Below are 24,773 nucleotides of genomic sequence, written 5' to 3' on the forward strand. Positions count from 1 at the left end.
ATTGGATATATAAATTGCGAATCTTCTTCACTCATTCAGTCTATAAGTCCTTACTGAACCCCAGCTTCACACCAGGTGTGCTTAGAATACATCATCTCATGCCCGCAAAGCAAGGGAGTAAACTGTCAGTCCCTTGTTCTAGATTCTGACCGAGGTCTGCAGGAGAGTGAGGGGTGGAGGGTGTCAATTACCAGAAACTCCAGGGGATGAACATGGTCTTGAATTCTGTGCCCTTGCCTTTCCCCACCACAAGAAAATGATGACATATTCTTAAGAAAGCATGCTTCCAGAGTCACAGTAGCGATTCATGGAAATGTTCATATGTAGTGTTTCTTAGTGTTCCGATGAGCAGGGTATTACCGTTCTGGGGCCTACACTTCCATTAATGTAGCTTAAAATCATTTAGTTTTTCTTTTCTTTTTTTGGAAGTTGCTATTTGACAGATATTGAGCATATTGTCAACTAAAACCCTAAGTCCTTTTCCAAGGTTTTGTTGCTATGCCAAATCTTTGTCCCAGAAGCAGGACTGGCCATACATCCAAGGTCGTTTTAGCTCCTGGTTCTGTCGGCTAGTTTGTTAGTACTGAGCACAGGGACCATGACTATGTTTTAGTTTTGTTTTCCTGCTGTATTTCTTACACCCCAGACAATTTTTTACTTATAATAAAAGTCATCCAGATTTGATAAACTTGCTACCCATATTTTCATGCAAATCATTGAAAAGATGAGAAAGACCAGACAGATGAGTACAGTCAACAAACTGCACCAGCTCCCTTACAATGAAGAGTCAGCACCCATCAGTGATGGTCTTCAACCTGTTTTCAGTATTATATACTGTTGCTTTGACTGTCCTGAGAACATCAGGAAAGACCTATTGTCTGCCTCACAAACATGAAATATGCCATCCTTGTCCTCTTTCCCACATCTAGTCCAGTAATGGTGTCCGAGAGGAAAGCGGTTGGTCTTCCCAGTGACTCCATGCAGCAGCCTTGAGATCACCGCCTGCCCCTCCCATGCTTGTTAAAGCCCTGGAGTTCCCTTGAAACGGCATCATGGAAATTCTCATCCAATGTCAGCAGAGTCCTTTTTTCACAGAATAAAAAAAGCCACCAGAGTATGATGTGATGTATAAGGAAATCTGTTAGCACTCAGATTTGTGAAGATTAAAAATATGAGACCAGCATCTTCTTTCATGTAAACTACTCTAGAGAAAAGAGAATTTGAGAAGCTATAATCCCATTTCTACAACTACAGTGTGGACTTAATAATGTCTTTTGAGACTCTGTGAAGTGCAAGGCATTTGCATTTATCATCGCCCATCATCCAGCACCCCTGCCAGGTAGGTATTGTCATTTCTGTTCCAAAGATAAAAAGTACAAAGTTATTTGCCCTGGGTCATAGCTGGAAAGCAGCACCAGCTGAATTTCAAGCCACATGTTCTCCTTCTGTGCAGTGTAGAGCCCACACTTTGGATGCCTCTCCCATTTGGTGGCACATTCAGCCAAAGCCTGAGAAATCTCCGAGGGCCCAGGATGTAAACTCCTGGGTCAGGAGACTTCACCTCACACAAACAACTGGGTGCTCTCATAGACCTTAGGTGACTGACCACGCACATTCTGTCCTGTACAGTTCTTGATGAAAAATACAGATGCAAAATAGGACTGGAAAGTTCTTCCACTTCATCATACAAAGACCTTATCAGAATTCTGAGTTGTGAGCCTCTTTGGTTTTGTTTTGCCCTGACTCTGATCTGATCCTAACCCAGAAAGCCCTTTTGGTTGTCAAAGTATATGCATCATAGAAAATGTCCTAGAAAAAGCATCCTCCTATCTAGTAGGATTTGATTGTTTTTCCAAACCTAGAAAATAAACTGGCTCTAACCTACACACGTCAAGAAACTAATGGAAAATGTACATCTAAGCAAAGGAAGTTAACATTGGTCAGCTACCTCCTTTTCAAGGTCTCCAACTTGAGTGATGAGTTTCATCAATTTTATTCTACCTAAGAAAGTTGCATTGTGTTTGGTAATTGTAAAGTGGTTGACATTGTATTGTATTACATGATTTCTTTTATCGAAATAAGCATGGCATTTTAAAGCAAGGTGTTTGAAAGATATAGTTGAGGCAAAGATAACATCATATACATTTGATATTTTAGAAAAGAGAGCGATCAAGTGAACTCCAACAATTCAGAGAAGCTGGAGCAGAGCCAAAAGTGGTGAGAAAAAGGAGGGTCTCCCTTTGAGGCTGAATCACAGTGGGAGGGAAAAGGAGAGAAAAGATGTGTGGCGTGAAGTTGTTTTCTTTCAGTAATAATCCCGAAATTAGAAGTACTAGCCAGACAAGTGTAAGCAACAGCTGATTAACCCATGATTACAAATGCACTGCTTAAAAGTCAGCCATAAGTGGCTGGGGATGTAGCTCAGTTGTAGAGTGCTTGCCTCTCATGCACAAGGCCCTGGGTTCAATCCTCACCACCACAAAAAAGAAAAAGACCCTCAGCCATATGTAAGATGTTATAACAGGCCACATTGGTTTTGTTAGGAACAACAGTACACAGTGTTTTTCTTTTTGAAATCTTTGCTACTTAATTTGGCATTGCTTATTTGGTAAACTAGCTGGATTATATGTTATATCACAAAAATTCTGATTTGGAAGTTTTGCACAGGTTCAATTTGAAATGTCAGAACATCAGTCCTATTTCCAGGCTCACTATCAAGAAACTGACTTTAAATAATTCTTTTAACTTTCCAAGCACTGTGGGTCAGGAAAGAGAATTTGATTTGTTGTTGTTGTTTTTTTCCTTCATTCCTGATGGCAGTGTTTTTTTTTTTTAATCTTTAATCACATATGCATGTACTTTACATGTAATGTATGTTACGTAAATGTAAATGTGACTAAATTCCACTCTCCCTAGAAGAAGGCAGGGACTGAAGGAGGTTCTTCCACTCGCAGTCTTTTAGCCAGTAGAGCACATGATGTTCCAGGCCAGGGTTTTTAGCTCCACTGTAGAGAACCACTGACTCAAGTTCAAAGTATGTCAGTGGACTCAAAAATACACCGATAGCCTCCTGAACTGGAGACCGCAGAGCCTGGCGGGCTCAGTCCTGCTGGCTGGAGTCGTCCCCAGCTCCACCACTTCACTTCTTATTTCACTAATTTCTTTGTGCCTCGGTTTCTCCATCTGCAAATTGGAGATAATCACACCTACTTCTTGTTACAGGGATTAAATAAATTAATACACTTGAAATGCAGAACAGTGCCTACCACTTGATAAGCCTTTGTAATTATCTGCAGAAGGCAGGAGGTCCCCTGAAGCCACATGCAATGACAAAATCAGTTTTTGTTCCAGAAGCTGTCACTGTACAGATAGCATTGGCAAGGTCACAGCTAACTAGGAGGGGATGACTTCAGCCCAACTTGAGTCAAGGTCCATCAGACCAGAGGCTGCGCAGCAATGCAGGCAAGAGATGAGGAGGCCTGGACTGTGGGATCAAGAGAAGCAAGAAACACTGGGCTGACATGAAGTTCCACATTAGGCCTTGATCACCATCGGCTACTGAAGAAGGAAGGATTCAGACTCCCAGGTTCCAGACTGAGAGACATGTCTCTAAAACAGGACAGAGAAAAACGAGTCCCCAAATCTCTGATGCCTGTACATGTCCGAGAAAGTCCCAGTAAACAGCGTCTTCAGCGAAAGCTGGAAGGCAGAGCTCGCGCAGCAGCACAGGGAGCAGGGGAAGGCCTGTGCATCCTCGACACCAAACTCTCCTAGGTGCCTAGAGCACATCATCTAATGCAGTTCTGAGCATTAAGGGGAAATCCTGTTGAAGATTTCGACCTTGATGTCAATGGCAAAGTTTGTTGCAGATGGCTAATGTTTCAAAGGTGGAAACCATTTCCTAACTGACTTGGATGAAAACACAAATGTTGAGTCCCTGGTGCCACGTTTCCAATCACAGATTGCTTGGTTACTGATGACAGGCCCTTCCTTTGGCTCCTAGGGACTTAATTTCCCTAGGGAACTATTGTGGTTATTCAACTTTAAGACCTAGTAGGAAGAATCACAGTTATTCGTCTCTAGGGTCTTGGAGCAAGCAACATAGAAGTAAATAGTCGCTAAGGAGAAATGAGCAAGGCCTTAGCAAACTCAACAATTAATGCTAAAGAAAAAACACTGGGAACATGTTTAATTGACTGGGACAGAAATGAAACCCAGTTGTGGCCTCTTCAGTTGACAAAGAGAATGTGAAAGCAACACCAGTTCTGCTGTCCAGGCAACAAAAAGGAAAAGTGCACTTCAGTGTAGGTGATTTCTCACGTATGGTTATGCAAGGCTGACTTCCAGGAAGGAAAACGAGAAACCAGGAGACCCAGTTCTGCCAAGGCCTAATGCTGTGACTCTGGACAAGTCTTTGTGGGATACAGTTGTTCTTGTTTAGCCTCATGTCCCAGCGTCTATCATCAGGAGTACTTAATAGAACCACTCTTTGAAAAATTATTTTCTAAAGCACTTTAAGTACGACCTTCCCATCGTTCAGAAATCACATTTTTTGCCTCAGCAGCCTCATCAGTTAAAAAGTAATGTTCAGTGAGCGACCTGTTCCTAGTAATAAAAATTACAGCCCACACTTACGAGATGCCTACTGCTGCATGCTCTCTCTGAGATAATCTGTGAATTTGCTTTTTAACTGTCACAACCCTAGTTAGAAGCAAAATGTCACCCTCTTTTACAGATGGGAAAACCATGGCGTGGTTGATAAACTAGTTCAGCCTTAAAACGGGTCTCTCTGATCCTGAAGTCTACGTAGCCTCTACGAGTAGATTTTTTTCAGATCCGAAATTGTATTCCGGGGATAAGAACTCCAGGTGGAAAAACTAAAACCCACCATTATCATCAGCCACCAGAGCTGAGCCAGAAAGCAGCCCAGGGAACCTGTATCTCCTGCCATCCGCAGTGTCCCCTTCAACTCATCCTTGAGCTGAACTTCAAGACAGTAAACACCCATTTGGGGCTGCTAAGTCACATAGGCCTTTAAAAACGTAGCAAAAGCAGATTTCAAGACACTTAAAAATGTATTGCAAAATGTACAGCATTTATTCACATACAGACAAAAAGGCACAAATTCTACTAAATAGTTCAACAAAAAAATACAGCTGTCCTCAACTAGTTTTATAAATACTTTCAAAAAGGGGGGTAGAAATAAATACAGGATAGGGCCATGTAATATAAAATAGTCATCTCTACATATACTTTGTTTAATTTCTGATTTTTAACTCTTCATGCACCTTTTTTTCGATTTTAGCTGAATGGACACCAAGCTAGGCACATAGTGAAAAATCCTCTGTACAAGGTTACAAATGTAATGACAAGTTTGTCCATTTCAAAATAATTAAGATTTGTACACAACACATAAAACCCTTCATTTAGATTTTGTGTTTATAACCTAACAAATGACATTCCAGGCAACTTTACAAAAGTTTAACTAGCCTACATTTTGACATAATACATTGATCATAATCAAAGATATTTCTTGGTCAGGATGCACAAGGAAAGATAAAGGAGAAAAAGAAAAGAAAAAGCAAATGGTTCCATACTAATAGAATGTGAGTGGGTGGGCTGGGCTGGCTGCTGCTATGGCCACTCATACAGAGCTCCCAGCGCGACACGAGACTAACCTACAAAGCTATCGTTACACTGTCAGAGAAACCGTGCTCTATACCATTTGCATTTCGAAGCAGGAATAAAAAGTGTGGGCTTTTTATTATTTTTGTGTTTTGTTTTTGTGTGGGGTTTTTTATTTATTTTTTTGTTTTGTTTTGTTTTTTTGGTTTAGCATAACTTGGAACATTTGAAAGCTTTTCAACCTAAATGTGGGGAAAAACAGGTAAGGCATTATTTTTGCACAAAACTAGCATTCCTAATAGTGCAAATGAATCTGATACCTCTTAAAATGGTGAGAGGTCATATACTTACTAGATTAATTTAGATTTTCTTTCTATGGCTTAACAAATTATCCCTCTATAAATCCTACTCTCACCCAGAGCTGCTGCTGCAATCAAAAGATCATAACTGTATAGAGTCCAACCTTCTCCTGTGTCCAGCAAAAGGTTTTTGCTCATATTAAAAAAGAAAAAAAAAACTTTTTAATTTTTAAATTATGCTACGAGCAAATGTACAACTTGGATTCCTAAGAACCTTCTAATATCCGTAGCAAAAAGCTGATCTGGACAGCAGTCTTTCAAATTGAGCCCCATAGCTCAAAAATAGTCAATCTAAAAACCTGGTCGTTCTTTCCCCTCCCCTGAATTAGCTACTACAATGTACTTGAGAAGTCAAGACTTGGTTTGGAAACATCATACACACAATGGGGTGCATTGGATCTACTATTCGATCATCTGATAAAACTTGCATAGCAAGATGGAATTCAATAAGCCTTTTTGTTGTTGACAATCATCTGGAAGACTTGAAAGTTAACTACAGAACTCAAAGCATTATTCATTAAGCATCAGAATGTCCCTGCCACATGGAAACAGATGTGTAAATGAATCAGGAATCTCAATACTGGTATTAACAAACTAAGGGGTAATTTAGGGAAAGCTGGGCTTGTTCCAAATGCCCATAATTCTAAATCTCATTACTATTTAAACTTTCCTTCTCATAAGTTTGATTTACAACTACATTGGATTCCAAAGAAAATTAACAGTACCTTAACACTATCCACCATCTTAATACACACACTCCAGCGAGTGCAAAAACAGAACATTGTACTCAAATTGAATGCTAAATTATTGCTGATAACTTACTAGTTATTGCCATTTGCAATTAGAAAGTCCAAGTTACAAATGAGAGTGCAGAGCTCCGACTCCAGGAAATCTGCGCAGGGCACACCTCAGTCTCCTTCCTGTTCAGCCTCGGTCAATGGTAAGAGCTTATCGCAAGTTATTGCCTTTCTATTGTTTTTAAAATATAACCTATTTCACTTTATTCTTTTTTTTTTTTCTTTTTTCTTTTTTTCCCTTTTTATTAAGGAATCCGTTCATGTTGGAAGCCCAGATCCCCAACATATGCACTAGTGGTGGGCTCTGGGAAGTACCAGTCACCAGAGTCTGAAGTTCATCACTTGAATTGAATAGCCAGGTGGCCAGGTCCTGGCAATGGCCAGGGGAAACCTAAGCTGGCCCAAGAGCCAGTGGTTAAGGAAGAGGAAGGTCAAAAGGACTGGTGAAAGTGGGACTCCAGCTGCCCTTTCTCACAGAGAACTTTCTAGGTGGCTTCACTCTCTGCCAGTCCTGCATCCCACATCCACTCACAGGCTTCAGGAGCGAGGCCTCTCCAGGCGCAGCAGCTCTCCCCATCCTACAGTGACTCCAGTAATGACCTTTAATAAATCCTCTCTTCCCTGGCTGCTGGGTTACACGAGTCTCCTAGTGTCGCTCAGGGTCAGAGCTACTGCCTCTGTCTATGCAGCAGAACCGCCTCGTGGGCCACACCATTTCAAGGCTGACCACAGTCCTCTGTGGGCTACAATTGGTACGAGAGGGTTTGTTTCTATAAATGTATTAATTCATTAGAGTTCTATCTGATTCTGTATACTCAGGGAACCAGGGGTTTGTGCTTTGGGAAGAATGCAGAGGGCAACAGACATCCTAGAGGCGTGGGTAAGCCTTGCCCTCGTCCACACTGACTCCACTCATCCTGTGTAGTGTTTAATTCAGGTGCTAATCTACCATGTCTTACGGTTACAATCTACTCTTCTGTCTCCTCAACAAGCTGCAGATAACACAAACTTCTCACAACGATGATTTATAAATGACTCTGGAAAAAAATTCAATCTGAATTGTAAAAATGTGTTTGTGTAGCTAAGGATAAAGGGCTTCTGCTTGTCCCCGCCACCAGACCTCCCCGGCACATGGCGACAGGCCAGGGTCAGGAGGCCAGGATGCTCCTCCTGATGATGTCTGTCCTCCTGCTGATGGTGCTGCTGGCATGGACACACTTCTTCTCCGAGGCCTCACTCTCCGAGTCACTCATTTCTGCATCGGGGACATACCCGTCATTCTCGCTGTCAGGTTTTAATTTGCTTTTTGCGCGTTCCTTGGCTGGAGCTCGGCCCAGGCCCAGGTAGGGGTAGTCTGAGTGCTGGTGGCAGGTGCCCTCGGGGGCCTCTCCCTGCTGCTGCCGCTCCCCCTTCTTTGGAATCCGGAACCCCCCCCAGTCCTTCCCTGGGCTGGCAGGTGTTGTAGGCACTTGGACTGTGGTCTGACTACAGGTCACTCTGACCAGGGAGCCATTGCACCTGGGCACCACGTCCCTCCTGGCTCCAGGTGCTGACTGCCCCACTCCAGGGGAGGGGGCGGCTCTCGCGTTGTCCAGATGCCTCTGGGTCACATCTGTGGACCTGAGAGGCTTGTGACTCTGTTTAAAAGGTCTGTCCTTCAAGTCTCCTTTAATGAGATCACAATGAAAACGATTGTCTCTTCTTTTCCCGTGGTCTGGTGTCACCACACCATTTTTCTGTTGTGCTGATATGAGACGTGCTTCTGCAAAGGTCTTTTCAAAACTCAGAAAGCTCTCTGGGACCCCCAGCCCCTCCCTCACGCTGCACAACTCTGGCTGCCGGAGCAGGGCCTTGCCCTCGCCCCCACTGCTGTTCTGCAACAGGTCTCGATTATGGGGCTTTTTCAGGGAATGAACCAAGGAAGTACCCATTTGTTTCCTGAAAAACGCAGAATGCCATTTCAAGTCCTCTATCTTGGGAGCGTTGGGACCCACAGAAGGACTATTAAACAGAAGCATGTGTTCCAGTGAGAAGGAGGAGCAGGAAGAAGAAGGCACACCTGTGAACACAACAAAGAAAGGTCACGAGGGGCAAACCCACGGGGAAAGTCCAGCTCCTCGGCGTCGCCCAATTGACACAACTCTCCCTTCCAAGAGCACCACACACCGCCACCTACTCTGTCTTAAGAATCTGCATTTGATATGCATACTTTTTTCCTGAAGTAGCTGAAAAACCGTATAATTCTTCACAGGAAAAAAAATCCTTTCCAAGGACTACATTTTTCTTCAGACAAAATAACTAATCTGATTTTCAAAGGAGAATCCATGCAAGATCTGTCAGCTGGTCCCTGGCTGCCGTCTCCCTCCTCTAGTTACAGCAACCCTGCAGTGGGCCAGTCTCCAGCCAACAGCCTCCCTCTGGGACCGGAACACAAAGGGGCAAGCTGGGGCTTCTAGACACTTCTTTCTCCCAAGTGTCCACACCCCAGCAGGGTTGTTAGGAGGATACACATGTAAATACATGTAGTGACTAAAGTGCTTAAAATAGTTCTTGACACATAGTTAAGTGTTCAATAAAATGTTCACTATGATTATATGCAAAGTCCATTTGCAACTGAGTCATCATCCAACTTGATAACTTAAATCGGTCTTTTTGACGCAGATCAGAGTCAAGAACCAAATTGCACATAACTTAGTTAAAATCTCACATTTCATGAAATAATATTAATCCTCATGACCTCATATGCACTCTGACATTTCCTATTCATTTCACACTTCTTAACATTAGCCACAACCCACAGAATTCATCTCACTAATGCATTACAGCCCCAGTTTGAAAATCACTGGGTGGATTCGTATGCCGCAGTCTCTGGCTGGTCGTAAAACACCAGAGCTTGTCAGGAGGACTGTGCTCCGGTAAGAGCATCTTCAAGGAGCAATGCCCATGCTTCCTGTCTCCCAGAAGGTGTGAACCAGGAAGAGAAGGTTCAGCCCTCAGAGTCTGAGGCAGAAGCCCCACAAGACCTCCTGCCCATCAGATGTGACACTGCAAGCAAGCAGGCACACGCTGTCATGACCACGACTGCTGGCCGGGAAAGGCCCGTGTTCAGAGTCCAGGGTCGGTACATGGCACGCTTGCTGACCTGTACCCACTCGACACAGCGTCCAGGTCTCTGGAGAACCTCCGACTCTGGTCCACTCTCGCGCTCATCCTGCACAACCTGCCTGCTCTGAGAATCACACAGCAGCGCTTACTCCTCAGCCGAATGCCACCTACCATCGTGACTGTCTGCCTGCCCCCTCTGGGACCAGCTGTTGGCAGGCGGACGCCCGGCTGCCGCCATGAAGAGCACACCAGAAGTTTAGCGCTGGGGAGGAAAAGCCACCTCAGAGGCTAGCTGGGCTCTGTCTGGCACCCCGCAGGGAGCGGCATCCCTTCCAACTGATCACTCTTACTGCTTCGTATCTCAGAATCAAGTAGAATTTGTTTCCCTTTCTGAAACAGCAGGCGGCCTTCGAGCACAGATCTGCCTCATCGCTCAAAGCCCACTGCTTCTCACCTCAGGAGGAACCTCATTCACTCACCCAAGTGCACGCCTCAGCTGCAAAAGTATGAATGCTCCACAGCGTGCTCTCACAGGTGGCGGCTCCCTAGACGAGAGCCATGCACAGCCTCCAGGGCGCCACCACACCTGCGCCCACCATCCCTGGCAGCCCTGGTCCAAAAGGAACCAAGAGATGGCAGTGCCCTCTGAGGAGTCTGGTCTGACCTCCCTCTAGCTACGAGACCCTGCTCAGAATAACAGAACTCCAAGCCCCAGCTAAAGATATATACCAGATACACTAAAGATATTTAATCTCTGGAAGAAAATATCTAAAATGGTTTCAGAAAGTCAATGCCACCAAAATGGCACCATTTCAAGAACATCATTAAAGACACCCAGGCCTTTCTCCATTTGCTCAGCTGACCCTTTTACATAAGTCTACACAAACCAGAATTTGGATTTTCATAGCAGGTGGTAGCAACGTCTTTGCTGCCTGTATGTCACAATCAGATACAGAGGCAAAAAGTCACAAATACAGAAGAACAACCATGGCTGTTGGTGCCATGTGGGTGTCCAAGGCAAAGACCCCTGCCTCCCACCGAAGGCCAACCTCAGATCTCTAAAATCCTGGTGCTGCCAGCTTCTGGGGCTTAGGATCACAGAATGTTAGGGCCGAGAGGCACTTAGAGGTCACGGTTCTACCCCAAGCCTCTCCCAGGCAAAGGAATCCCAGGAAGGTAAAACAACTTGCCCAACTTGCCCTTGATCTCCCAGTAACTGATGCGCTTTCCACAGCAGATGTAGATCCCCGTGTGCTTTTCTGTTCTGCGTCACCCAGAGCAATGCAAGACAGAAAGCACTAAATAAACACCTGGTGCTCAATGGAAAACAGTCAAACTCCATGTACACAAAGAAAAGGCTACTGTGGATGTCATCTGAACAAGTGTCATAAGTACACTTTTAAGACAATACTTGTAATATGCTGCAGGTAGCTGCAAAGGCTAGATGATCTATAAACAAATCCATTTGTGTCCCCAGGATACATTTATCCGAAGCTCTGCCTTGACTGCGTATTGCCCTGGAGTCTCCTGACCATTCCAGAAGGGGGTCGAGACGCCATCCCCACCTTCCAGGGGGAAGAAGGTGAGGATTAGACGTGGCTTCTGTGTACTCAGGGCTCAGGGAGACGACGCCCAGTCTGTAGCTTGCTCCCCTGCACCGTGATGCCTCTAATGCCTGAAGATCCTCTGTAAATGTGGAAATCTGTGCTGCCTGTTGTTTTTTTTTCTTCCCTTTTTTTCTTTGTTTCTTCAAACAAAGAGCGAAGCTTTTGTCCCTCAGCTGGCGAGGAGGGCAGACCCTGCCCAGGTTTCGGCCTTCGGGGCATGATGCCTACCTGAAACTCTTTCTTGCTCCAAGAGCTTAGTGTACAGACTGAACATCTGTTCCTGGACTCTGCACACAGATCGCTTGATCTTTTCCCTGCGGGTCACCATGTAAGTGAGGTTCCGAACCTAGAATGCAGAGGACAAAGATTCTAAGTGAGTGATACAGTCATGATCATGGATACATGGTGCTTTTTAAAATTTTCTTTAACTGCGAGAAATTGGTTCTACTCAGGCCTCAACAGACATTTGAAATCAAATGCACTTTAAGCATTTTGCCCAATCTCTTATCTCCTTTTGGGAGGACAAGAAGGTTCTGCTCCTTCCCCGGAGCTGGGCAGCAGAGTTGTGGAGAGCTGGGGCTGGGAGCTGCAGCCTGGCCGCACACAGCCTGCCGGCTCCCATGCCCAGCCCGGGGTAGGCCCCTGGCATCCACTCCAGACTCCACTTTCCAGCCGCCAGCCATCTTCTTCCATTAATCTACTGCCAACAAGCTTCAGCGCCATTCACAAGCCACCTGTGCCCCACTGTGCCTCAGGTATGTGAGCACAGGATCCCCTGGAAGACCAGTCACCAACAACTCCAGGAAGCTTCTTGTCCACTGGACACTCAACACCACTCGAAGACCTGGCCCCCAGGTGTCTCAGCACCAGGCCGCCTCCCTCCTGCTCTGCCAGAGTCTCCAGTCCAGCTCCATCTTTGTCTCTTGGAAACTGACGCTGCCCTCTCCCGATTCCTCTGTAACTGAGAGGCCAGTGCTAGAGCTCCGCTTCACAGGCAGCGTGTGGCTGGGGCGGGTCATGCCCGCGCTCACTAAGCCACACGCAAGTGACTCAAAGTTCAGTGGTCAGCATTCCGCCAGCTGCCATCACTCCAACAGCACGAAAACCTAGAGAATCAGCCACTGAACCCCACTGACCCTCCGTGCTGAAGTCTACTAGCAAACCTCACTAGGCTAAGTGTTCTGAAAGCACCAGTGTCAACCACGGCGCACCAGCTGGCCAGCTCAGCCCCGCCGCAGGAGGGACAAGTGCATGCCCACACGCTCCCAAAACTTCCCCTGCGGCTTTCAACGGAGAAAGCTCAAAGGCCTCCACCCTTTTATTCCGGCGTAAGGGCAAGCCACACACCGGACAGACACAATTTTTTTGACATTCTGGGAACAGACACCTCCCCTCACGTCTCCGACCTCTCTCAGCCGCCGCGATTCAAGCTGTGTTCAGGGCAGTCTTGTTTGCCAAGGAACGTGACACACGGACTGAGACACAGCCCAGGTTGGCTGGCTTGACAAGTGCATCCTGTGCCCATCTCCCCGCCCCAACAGGAAACGGCCAGGTCGGCTGGCTCTGCCCTGCACACCTGGCCACCAGGGTCTTCCTATCTTTGTTCCTACATCAATCCCTTTTGTTACTAATACTTCACTGTGAAACCCATATCTGTTGTTTTTTTTTTTTTAATTAAAGAACTGAGAAGAAAATCACTGAGTAAACCTCATGTGTCTTCAGCCTGGTTAAAGGAACTTCCTTCTCTAACAGCCACACCCCCCAAAGCCAGGGAGTAGGCACCTTTACAGAAATCCTGACCACCATGGGATGAGGGTGGCTGGCCATGTTCCTCACTAGTCACTGTTCCACCCAGATGAGATGAGGAGTGGAAGCTCAGAAACGAGAGGCCAGCTCCATCCTTACCACAGACAGACTTGACACTTGTGGAAAACACGATGGTTTTCACACTCAGAAACCCCTTCCTAGGAACCAAGCAGCCCTTGCCAGACAGCTCGACAGCTGAACTGAGGCTCGTCCATTCTCCAGGCTCCACTCAGACTTGCCACTGTCTGCCCCAGCGGCCCTCAAGGAGACACCAAAAACAAAAACCAACCAGCTCACGGTACACACTCACGTAAAACCCTCCTACACTTTCCCCTAAGCAGTGATTCCCACATACACGAGGGCCCTAAATAGACTGCGGATCCCACCTGTGACTTGAGAGTCTGCAGTTCTGTTTTCAGTAACTGCTGCTGCTGCCCAGAGACCACACGCCAAGAACACTGCCCTGAGAATCTAAAGGTTCCAGTGGGTTTTCTAGAATCCCAAACTCTGCTTGCAACACTGAAGCTTAACATGCCTTTAGATCAGGGGACTGTTTGTGTCCTCTATCAGATTTTCATTTTCAAAGATGACCAATCTGCTGAGTGACTTACAAGTAGGACTGTGCCCCTGACGTACAACCAGAGTGCAGAGGGAAATTGTTTTTATGGCAACAAGCACTCATTTTCCAAGCGCATATTTACTCCATGTTTTTAAAGACATTCGGGGGGAAAAGAATCCCACCAGAGTGAAGTGGCAGCCTTGGGGACCTCAGTGGCCACCTGCCCCATCAGCAACCTTGTCTTCTGAAAGCTGTGGATTTCCAAAACCTCCTGAAGTCCACTCCTGTCATCTGACTTTCTGATCCAGAACTGGTGACCAGGAGTGCGAGGCCCCAAGGCGTGAACTTGCGGGAAAGAGCAATTACCACAACCACTCAGTATTCTGCGTGGCATGGCCGTCTGCCAGCTCAGGAATGGCCCCATGGGGCTTCGTTATGCTCACGTAGCACCTATTCCTGAGTGTCTGCCTGCCACAGTGGAGACCCAGGCAGAACACTAACTTCTGATCTGTTCTTATTGTCGTCCCTGCCCTGATAGACTTAGGCTCATAATCACAGGGACTGCACTCTCTGGGGCGTGGCAAAGATCGACTTTTCTTAAAACCTCCATCGTCAGGGGGCTCATGGCAAATTTGGGGCAAGCCTTTTCATTATAATAAGCCCATTTTTAAGCCTATGCTAAAGTCCCCTAAATTCCCTTCAGTTTTTTTAATAATAAAATAAATAAATGTAATCAATGCCACACACGCACACACACAAATCCTGATTTATTCCCCGTTTCTCATACATGATAGGCGGTGTTCTACTTAAAAAGCAAGTGACAACTCCAAAAAAAAAAATGTTCAGTATTTAATTGTAAGTGCATGTTAATCTGAGTAACTTACGTACAGAAAAAGAGTTAGTACACCACAAGCATTTTCTACACTTTTATTCTGTGGTGATTGAGACAAACACAGGCCAAACATGAGACTTCTCGCCCTCCCCTCCCAGGACTGCCTGCCTCCACGCACCTGATGAAGCAGTGTTCAGGGTCCCAGCTCCTCACAGGCTCCAGCTCAACCTCCAGAACCCTTCCCATCATCTACAGCGCAGCGGAGGACGTGCAGGCAGCCAGGGCTCTACGCTCACCACTAGGGGGCGTGTGGGAGCACAACAGCCTCACCAGCCTGCTCTGGCTGCGGGCACCCGAGGCTGAAACCTGGCCTGCCCAGAACCTACCCTGGTTTAGGAAGGGGCAGCACGATAAGCTGGCAGGAGGTTGATGCCCCAAGAGGGTCTCTGGTGAGCATTCAACTTGCACTTTCACACCACCCAACAGGACTGACAGGGCCACCCGGCTCTCTCAGACCCCTGGGCCTTTCCGCTAAAGCCCTTGTGTAGCTTCTCCCTCCTCTGCCTCCACTCTGATCCCCTATCACTTGGGACTCACTCCTCACTAATAAGTGAGGTGCTTGGGGGAAATGCATTAACTGTGTGCGGCCACTGGGGTGCCCTACAGTGCAGGCTGCGGGGCCAGGAAACCTCAATGCTGTCTCCTTCACACTAATGAATTTAATCAGTAGCTAGCAGCCAGGGGAGTTGGACGGAAGGTGCTCTAAGACACATCCCCAATTAGCAAGCCTCAGTCAACCCTACCCACAGGAGCAGGAGCCCGCGCCCGGGTGGGGGAGGCAGCCCTCTCCTGATTACTCCTGTGCTGGGAAGGAGGGTCCAGGCAGGACTCCAGGGGCAATGGAGAGTGGGGGAGGCAGCGGCGGTGGCAGCAGCAGCAGCTGGTCCAGTGGTGTGACCACAGCGGGTTATCTGTAGTGTGCCGAGCGTTATGAGGGCTCCTCAGACAGATCTGAAGCCCCGTGCACCAGGATCCCACCCTCACCAGACGCACAGACGCACACACGCAGGCACACGAGCCACATGCACAGCCTTGGGATGACTTAGCACCTCACTGCCAGGAGTGTCTTCTGTAACAGATGTGTGTGCTGCTAAGTTCATGCACACGTGAGCACACAGCCTGCTCTGCTGGGTGACAATGCTGGAAGGCCCCTGGAGATCAGCCAAGAAGCCAAGGGGGGCCAGGGAGGGCAGCACGTGGCTCTCCACACCAGCCCTCACCAGCACCTGTGTCTCCCCAGGCTGACAAGACATTTCCCTACCTCTGCCCCCTCCCCCTGCATTACATCCATTCCAGTTTTCAAAATCAGTCTCAAACAATTGAGTCATCCCCTTGGTCATTTTCCTGGGGCTGAGTTCCCTCCAGCTCTAGAAAAGGGGGGAAAGATACACCCATCTGATCTTGCAGAACAATAAAGATTAATGGGAAAGTGTTTAAAGAAAGGGGTCACAAAGCAGCTCCCGCTCTGTGGCAGTCTTACGCGTGTGCACAGTGAGCTGACAGCCCGTGAACACATTAACCAACACCACCTCATGCTGCGGTGCGCACAGGGCTGGGAGCAAGGACTGGCTATTATTTCTTGCTCTGGGCGAGCATTCGCCTCTTTGCATCTTCTTCTCTAAGTCACTATAAGGTGTCAGTGTCAATCATTACCCTCTCCAGGTCCTGCCGCAGGTGCGTGAACAGCTGCAGCCTCCTAAACAAGACATCCTGCTCCCGCTTGGCTAGATTGTCCTCTTCATCTTTCTTTGGGGTGATCAGAGGCTTGTTGAAGTTGACCTTCCTCTTGAGCTTCCAGTATTGGTACAGGAAGTCCACCACTTCCTCAGGCAGCCTCAGAGCTCGGGCCACGTCCAGCAGGTTGACGAAGGTGTAGAACCCGTCCTCCAGTTGCTGCAGCTTCTGCTTGCGGACGCTCACCCGGTGGGCCTCCTCCCGGTTCTGCTCCAGACTGGCAAAGGGCTCCAGCGGATTCCGGGGGGAGCACTCGGGGGCCCCGTTCTCCTGCGCGGCCCCCTCGCCAAGGCTCTCCTCAGACTTCCGGTGGGAGCTGTGCTTTGGGCAGTAGGACTTGAACTTGACTTCATCATTCTCTGCCAAGATAGTCTTCATTTCCAGGCCCCGGTCAAAAGCACAGGTCACATGGAAGGCCGTGCGGCAGTTCTTCACGGAGCACTGGAAAGAACACACAGCAGAGAGGGGACTGTTAAGGAGCAGCAGCCCAGGGCCCTCGGTGCTGGGCACCCACACGTGACCCCAGGGACGCATTCAAGAATGCAGTGTGGCAGGAGAGCGTGACAAGGCTGGGCCCTGGCAGACAATGCCAGGAGCCATGTGAAATAGGTGGGGACTTCAGGGGCTCTCCAGATGGACGCTCATGAACCAAACCAAACTGCCCTCTTCTTAGAACAACCATGTCCGTGACCGTGCAAATGACACTGATGACAAGGGTGCATCATGCTCAAAGTAGCAGCTGCTCAACACAGAGCACACGCTGGAGCACTAACCTGGCTTTCCTCAGGGACACGAGGAAGGTGATTGTGGGAACAAACTGGACAAGAGTCCCCCCAGGACCAATGACTACTTGTCAGGTTTTAAAAGGAAAGTGAATCCTCACTCTGACCCCACAAGGGGGAAGATAAATGCCACACTCCCTTAAAGCAGTGCCCAGGGGTCAGAGCAGAAGGTGCAAAGGAGACGAGAAGGCCCAGCCCAGGATGGAGACAGGCCCTGCCAGCACAGAGGCTCCCATGAGCCCAAGGGGTAGAAGGGCACCACCAGGGACCACGTGCTATGGCCACAGGGAAGTCACTCTGAAGGCCAGGCCACAGCAAGGTTGGTGACCGCCTTGCCGCAGCGCCTGTGGTGGGGCGTGTTCTCCTAGTCGCTTCAGCGTTTCCCTCCATGCCAGCCGTGATTTCGCCCACTGCTATAGCAATCCAGCACCCTCCACCATCCCGCATCCCCTTCCACCATCCCCCATCCCCCTCTGTCATCCCCCATCTCCCTCCACCATCCCCCATCCCCCTCACCTACAGTACATGAAATAAACTCCAAGTTCTATCTGTAAAGAACCTCAATTCCAAGGAGTATGTGACAGCAGCTCTGGCGACAACACACACACACACACACCTGGCCACTGTCATCAGAGTCAGGGTGCTCCTCCCACAGCATGCGCCAGTGGGAGGCTAAAGTGGTGACAGATGCTCAAGCCACATTTAACCCAGCCGTCTGCCCCTAAAGAGAAGCACCGCTGTGCACACCCAGGGCTGGGAGGGCCAGAGGCCATGCTCGGGGCCTTCCCACGCAGGCTGACTCAGCACCAGAGCCTCCACAGCTGCAGACACCACAGAGAGGAACTCTTAATAAAGTCCACCCATTCTGGGAAGATATGAAAAATCATCAGCCTCCTCCAGCCTCTTCTTCAAATTAATGTTCTGGGAAAAAGAGGCCAACAGTGCAGAAGAGACACCACATCCTCTCTCCTCATAGGGATGCCCAGCACCCATTTGCAGGCCTCTTAAATTCAACTGAGGACCAGGACAGGGTGGGCAGGACAGCGCGTCCACTCTGCGCTCAGAACACCAGCTACCCCAGAAGCAATGGTTTCCCCCCAAGCAGGCCCCCAGGGCCTCCCACAAGTAAACATGCACGCCCGCACACACCCACACACCCACTGGAAGCCTGTTAACTTCTCTGTTCTCCTTGCCCAACTCAGTTCTCAAACCAGAGGCATTTCTGCCCTTTAGTTTTTAAGATTCTATTCCCAGTCAGTCATTTTGGTATCAGCCAAAACTTAAAACTGGCTTCGGCAACAAAGCCATGTATCTTTGAGCCCCAGGACCCCGTGCCTGGCACTATCTACACTGAGCTGCTATTCTCCGCTGCCCTCAAAGTGTCTCTGCTCCAGGAACCCCACACCGCTCTCAGGCCTGAGTGAGGACAGTCCGATGGCCAGCTTGAGGACCAGAGGCCCCTGCGGAGCAGTCCAGGCACCCTGGCAAGCCAGCAGCACACACGCCGCCCCACTCTCTCATCCACTAGCTCTGGGACTCCGCTGACCTGTTCCGGACACACAGGAGTGCTGCTCTCGGTCCCTCACGCACTCACAGCCACACTGCCGTGAAGAATCGACGAACCAGACTGTTCAGATTAGATAACAACCTGGGCCAAGAGCACCCGCAGGGCACCTCGGACGCCCCTCCACCCAGCAGGCGCCAAGCAGTGCGTTTCTGCCAGTGTGGCGGCAGCACCCAACCCCGCAGCCTGGGGAGGTGGCCGCAGAGGTGCGCCATGGCATGCTGAGCCTGCAGGCAGGGAGACTCCCGTGCCCCAAGTGAGGCATGTTGGAAAACTGGGTTCTCTGTGGAAGGTGTCTCTCTGCACAGAGGGGCTGTGACACCAGGCTTGGGGCAGCACGGGAAGGACCAAGACAATCTGGAACTGCCTCCCCGCTCAGGCAAACTTCCAGGTAACTGTGTGACGATCATCAGCCAGTTGACGGTGTTCCTGCGGACAGGAGCCATCCGTCCCTGGGAAGGGCGGCCACCCCTCACCCTGGGTCCTGCAGCTCCTCTCGCAGGAGCCTCGGAGGGTGCAGTCTCCCTCACCCTGCTACCCACAGCGGGGGAAGGAAACCAGCTTCTTCCTAAGCGACGTACCTGTATGGAGGCCCCGAACTTCTCGTTGCAGAGGCTGCACACGAGCGCCCACCGGCTGCTGGGGATATGAGACACCTTTGTGATGGGCTCCATCTTCTCGGGGCTGCCAATACTCACCTGGAAATCAGAGACAGCGAGAACAGAGACAGGCCATCAGGGCCAAGTGTGGCCACTCAAGACTCACAGGTTCTTGACTTTCCTGCAACAGGTGAGCCCTCAGGGACCCCAGGGGCAGATAGGAGAGCCCCAGCCCTGTCCCCATCTGATGGAGACAAGTTCAATTACAAAACATTTTCATTTATCATTTAAGGGTGCGATGACCAAGACTCTCGTGTGTCAGGGCCATGCAATCTACTATGCCTCTGATTCGAGGAATGTGTCAAGACTAAAAAGCCATCTTAAATATATTTAAATAGATGACCGAGAATGGAGGAAGTAAATACATAGGCTATTTTAATCTCTCTCACTAAAGAAAACCATTTTCTTCTGTGGTAACACAGACTAGATTCAAAGTGGAAATCCACCAAAGTCAACAGGAGTCTACTCCACGTTCATTGAGGTCGCTGAACTGTATGTATCCTGTTAATGCAGAACCAGGAGACCCGGCACCACCAAGACTCGGATCAGAAACCAACACCATCCCTATGTCGTTTTCCTCAAGAGGGAAAATGAACCAGATCATACACCAAAAAATGGTGGAATCTGAATCACAAATGATATTCTCCATAGTGAGCTGTGCAAATTAAATCAGTTAAGGTCTGGGACTTGAAGTAAATTAGACCAGACCTCAATTTATAAAGGTTGAGGCTGAATAAGAATTTAAATAAAAATCACAGAAGTATAACCTAGAGCATGATGTTTAACCATGGTGGTGTCGAGTGTGAGGCTTGCCAAGCACAAGGATCCACAGGACGGCACTGCCAGGCCCAGGCCACAGCCATGGAGGCTGCAGGCCTGACCCTGCAGGTGGGTGTCAGCCATGATTAGGCACATGTGACTGCCGGACAGGACACTGCCCTCTGGAGTTCACTCACTGCACCTCCAGGCAGCACTGCTACAAATTCACACTCCTGACAACAGGGTGGCATGCTGCAGGTCCCAGCAAGTAAAGGTATCTTTTCACCCATCAGCTACAAGCTGCCCACATACAAATGGCTCCTCATGCCCAGTCCCAAGTACCAGCCAAGGCCTTCTGAGATGAGGTGCTAGTAAGAACCACGCTTACCTCGGGGATCCACAGGGCACAGCTAACATGGACCCACTTGGTTCCACTGCGGGTGGGCTTCATAGCACCGCCCTTCTTGGGACACAGCAAACATTTTGGCTGGACTCCCAGGGCACAGGTCCGGCACAGCCAACTGCCCTCTGGCACCTTGAGGATTCCATAGCAGGCCTGTAATACCACAGGACATCCCCAAGGAGAGGAGAGAAAATCATTTACTGTTCCCATTTTTATCAATTAATTTAAAGACACTTAGAAAGATTTCCACGGAACCACAGGCAACACAAACAGTCCCACGTCCACTGAGCAGTGACCCTCTCCTTCAGGAAACACCACTGGCCACTACAAGGAAGGCCTGCATGGGTCTGCGCCCTAAGGACACACAAAACACGTATATGTTTAGCACAGGGCGGTCCTGCAAGCTCCAGACAGAAAAGTTTTTAAATAATCTGCTCTGCAGTGTTGTTACAAAACCCACCTATACCAAGTTTCTAGACGGGTTTCAGTGAGTGCTCAAAGTCCCAAGGAGTCAGATGGGAGAAGCTACCCACCCTGCTTCATCAACCAAGAGGGGTGAAGGGAGGGGAGGTGGCAGTGCTATTAAAGGAGACTGAAGGCGGTGGCGGGGGACTGAAATAAACCAGGACACCTCACTCCCAAAACTGGGCGACCTCCACCAGCCAGACCCCAACACTCTCCCACAGGAGCCAAGATCCAAAGAACAGACATCGCAGACAAAGGGAGAATTCAGTCTCTCTAGCTGACGTTTAGAAATATAAAGCCTATCTTGCACAAGATGGCCAAATTACACTGGAGGCATCAACTGCAGAAATCAAGGCTATCACAATTGAAATGATGAAGGTAGTTGGAAGAAAGAAAAGGCAAATGTGAGCTGAGCGAGGGGAGGAAGGAAGCCAGGGCGGAACAGAAGCTCAGTCAGAGGCCTCTGAAGACCAGGCCATCAGAACCACATCCTCGATGAACTAGAGCCGGGAGTTGAGCCGCAGTCACAGCTCCAGCTCTCCAGGCAGAGAACAGCCCTGGGCACGCTACATACCCAGGATGCACAAGGAAACCTCAGGTACAAGGTGGGTGAGGGGGGCACCCTGCAGCTCAGCCAAGCGCAAGGCACGGACAGGCCACGCCAGCACCCTGGCGGGTAAAACAAACCCTTCCTGGTGCTGCTGGGTGACACTCTTACAAACAGTAAGCACCTACATCAGGCCTTCTAGAGCCAATCTCAGCTCATCAAATAAAGTATGCCTTCAAGACAAGCCAGGGGGCCTCCCAGAGGAAAAAAATGAGGAAAAGGGACAACACAGCATGGCAGAAAGAATAGAGGTGGGGAAGTGGTGTCTCCAGCCGCTAAGTGCCATGGCCAGCTCTGTCACCACTCCTGTGAGGAGGCCCCAGAAGGTCCCTCCCCAGGATGGCCAGCTCATTTCTGAAACAGAGTTCAACCAGTTCTCCAGCAGAGCCTGGACAAGGCCATAGGTGGGGAAGTCTTCAGACAAGAAGTGAAGACAGGAAGCAGGCAGACTACTAAGAAAATGGCAATCAAGAACTTCACAGAGCTGGGCCCAGGGGCACACGCCTGTAATCCCAACGGCTCAAGAGCTGATGCAGGAGGATCATGAGTTCAAAGCCAGCCTCACAGCAACTCAGCAAGGCCCTGTGTCTACATGTTATATAAAGGTTTGGGAATGTAGATCAGTGGCTGAGCACCCCTGGGTTCAATCCCTAGTGCCAAAAAAAAAAAAAAAAAAAAAGAAAGAAAGAACTTTCATGGAGCAAGTGTAGTAGCAACTACTCTGGAGGCTAAGGCAGAAGGATCACAAGTTTGAGACCGTCAAAATAAAAGTAAAAAGGGCTGGGAAATGGTAACCCTGGGATAATCCCCAGTACCGCCCGCACGAATGAATCAATGCCTGAAGAATGAATAATCTAGGAGCATGGAGACAGTCGAAACTTTTCTTAGAATCACTCAGACCCAGCCCCACTAACGTCCTAAGATCTCTCTGTGGACAGTAGCAAGCAGCTATCAAATCTTACTGCCACCAAATCCTACTTTTCTTGAAAAAAATCTTCAGTAACCCTCCTGTGCTTCAACAGCTCCATTTACAGATCAACACATGCTAACAAAGTTCCAGGTCGCACCGAAAGATAATACTTAAGTCCGAACCCCACCATCTCAAAGCATGACCTTATTAAACAGTCACTGCAGGCATAATTAGTCAAACTGGAGCAACTGGAGGACTTGGGTCACTGACACCAACACAACCCAGCTCCTCACGAAAACAGCCATGTGAGGACAGACAACAGGGGAACACCCCAAAGAAGCAGCTGCAAGCCAGGACACACAGGACTGAAAGCCACCAGGCCTGGAGGAGGCCAGAGAGCTGCCTGTGTACCTCGAGGGAACAGGCCCTGCGGACAGACTGGCAGCCTGTAGAACACAAGATGATGGGCTTCAACTGTTTTAAGGCACCCAGACTGTGGAGCTCGGAACACAAGCTTGCTGCCTGCAGTGCTGGTCCTCCAGCGCTCCCAGCTGGGTCCTGCTGCCGCTGTGGAGGCAGCAACACGGGCTCCAAACCCTGGAGCGCCCTGGACTCCACAGCTCCAGTCTGCAGGCCCCTCAGCAAGGCGGGGCAGGGGTCCCCCCGGAGGGAGGACTGGGCTCCAGCAGCATGCCCTCTGGGCACCCCGGGCGGCCACCTACCTGGTGCACACAGATGTTGCACTTGTCGCAGAACACCATCTCGTTGCCGTCCTCACCATCGGGGGACTGGCAGACGTCACAGACCACGTCTTCATCGTACTCGATCCCCAGGCCTTCCTCGGTCTCAATGGCATGATTCATATTGTCATAGCATCGCTGCTCAAATTCCTCCAGGACCCTTTCCATGGTGAACTCATCCAGTTCAGGCATTCCTGAAAGAAAAACCACAAAGCTCACTCTAAGAAATCCATGATGATTTTGTAATGAAACAGTATTGTTGTATTTGAACTTACAATTTACAACAGATAAATAACAGAACTTAAGCCTATCCCTGAGCGTCCCAGAATTGTCTAATGAATGCCTCTCAAACCCTTCCACAGAAAAGCTCTTCCAGGCAATCGTTTGCTCCCTGTGGTCAGCACTAAAGACAAAGTAAATAGAAAAGCAATCAACAATTCTGAGAAGGACTCAAGGATCAAGGACATGTAGTGTCACATAATTCATTTCATTACAGTTATTATACAAAACCACCAGCATGTAAATGACTTTCAGAAGCCATAGCCACATACTAGGAGTTTGGGTATTTTTTTTTTTTTAAATTCCTTTCTTGTGCTTTAAAAATAAAATAAAAAATAGTACTCTGAAAAACAAATTTCACTACAAGCATTCAATTCTCTTCGACTGGCTCATCCCTCCACACACTGCAGACTCCATCAAGCTGAAATACAATTAATCAGAAATGACCAACATGGGAAAATATCTGGGGCAAAGAAGACAGTTCACTGTGGATCAAGTAAAACATACTCTTCCTTCAAGAAAGATCAAAAGTAAATTTGAAGTGGCTATCATGGTCTGAGCTGGTAGGGGGAGAGGATTTATTTTCTTCTGTTTGCAGAAGTTTGTTTTCCACACTTTCTATAATGAAAATACTTGTGCAGAGAGGAAAACAACAAGTTAAAAAATAAACAGGACATTTAAGTTGCAAAAAAAAGAAAGGAAGAAAAAAATCACTGGGAATGTTACTGGAGCCTACAACAACTTGAATGCATTAGCATAAATCTCAAAACCATCAATAAACCTCCAAGTTTGTAAAATTGGAAGAACTGTATTAGACGCTGATAACAGCCCCATACATGGAAACAGCCATCTATCTAATTATGAAATGGCTTCTCCACAGCCAACTTTTCATCCCAGTACCTCCTACTGGTTTTGGAAACACCACCGACTTTGAAAATACAATGCTATGCCCTATAATTAAATTTTTATCTAAAAAGATCAATAGCAACTAAAACAAACATCTTTCGCACATATTCAACTTATGTTATACAACTACATAATTTTTCCTGCCAAAATATTCAGCAATATCTTTAAACCTGATGAATTAGCCCAATTCTTATTAACGAAACCATTCACAAAAG

The 24,773-nt window shown here is 48.3% G+C and overlaps 2 protein-coding genes across 9 annotated transcripts in view; one reads left to right on the forward strand and one right to left on the reverse strand.

Moving 5' to 3' along the window:
• The window catches only part of Sclt1 (sodium channel and clathrin linker 1), a 161,184-nt gene extending 160,006 nt beyond the window's left edge, over positions 1-1,178 (forward strand). Inside the window, exon 21 of the mRNA XM_076864458.1 lies at positions 1,096-1,178. Within this exon, the coding sequence (XP_076720573.1) occupies positions 1,096-1,125 (30 nt within the window). The 3' untranslated portion in view covers positions 1,126-1,178. The remainder of the gene's footprint in view (positions 1-1,095) is intronic.
• Positions 1,179-5,074: 3,896 nt separating this feature from the next.
• Positions 5,075-24,773, reverse strand: part of Jade1 (jade family PHD finger 1) — a 54,239-nt gene continuing 34,540 nt past the window's right edge. For all 8 annotated transcript variants that reach the window (XM_076864208.1, XM_076864210.1, XM_076864209.1 and 5 more), the window contains 6 exons: positions 23,356-23,567; positions 20,637-20,804; positions 19,412-19,528; positions 16,404-16,925; positions 11,722-11,839; positions 5,075-8,840 (listed from right to left, as the gene is read on the reverse strand). In XM_076864208.1, coding sequence (XP_076720323.1) covers positions 7,930-8,840; positions 11,722-11,839; positions 16,404-16,925; positions 19,412-19,528; positions 20,637-20,804; positions 23,356-23,567 — 2,048 coding nt within the window. In that variant the 3' untranslated portion in view covers positions 5,075-7,929. The remainder of the gene's footprint in view (positions 8,841-11,721; positions 11,840-16,403; positions 16,926-19,411; positions 19,529-20,636; positions 20,805-23,355; positions 23,568-24,773) is intronic.

Source organism: Callospermophilus lateralis, chromosome 8 (assembly GCF_048772815.1).
Source record: "Callospermophilus lateralis isolate mCalLat2 chromosome 8, mCalLat2.hap1, whole genome shotgun sequence".
NCBI classification, from domain to species: domain Eukaryota; kingdom Metazoa; phylum Chordata; class Mammalia; order Rodentia; family Sciuridae; genus Callospermophilus; species Callospermophilus lateralis.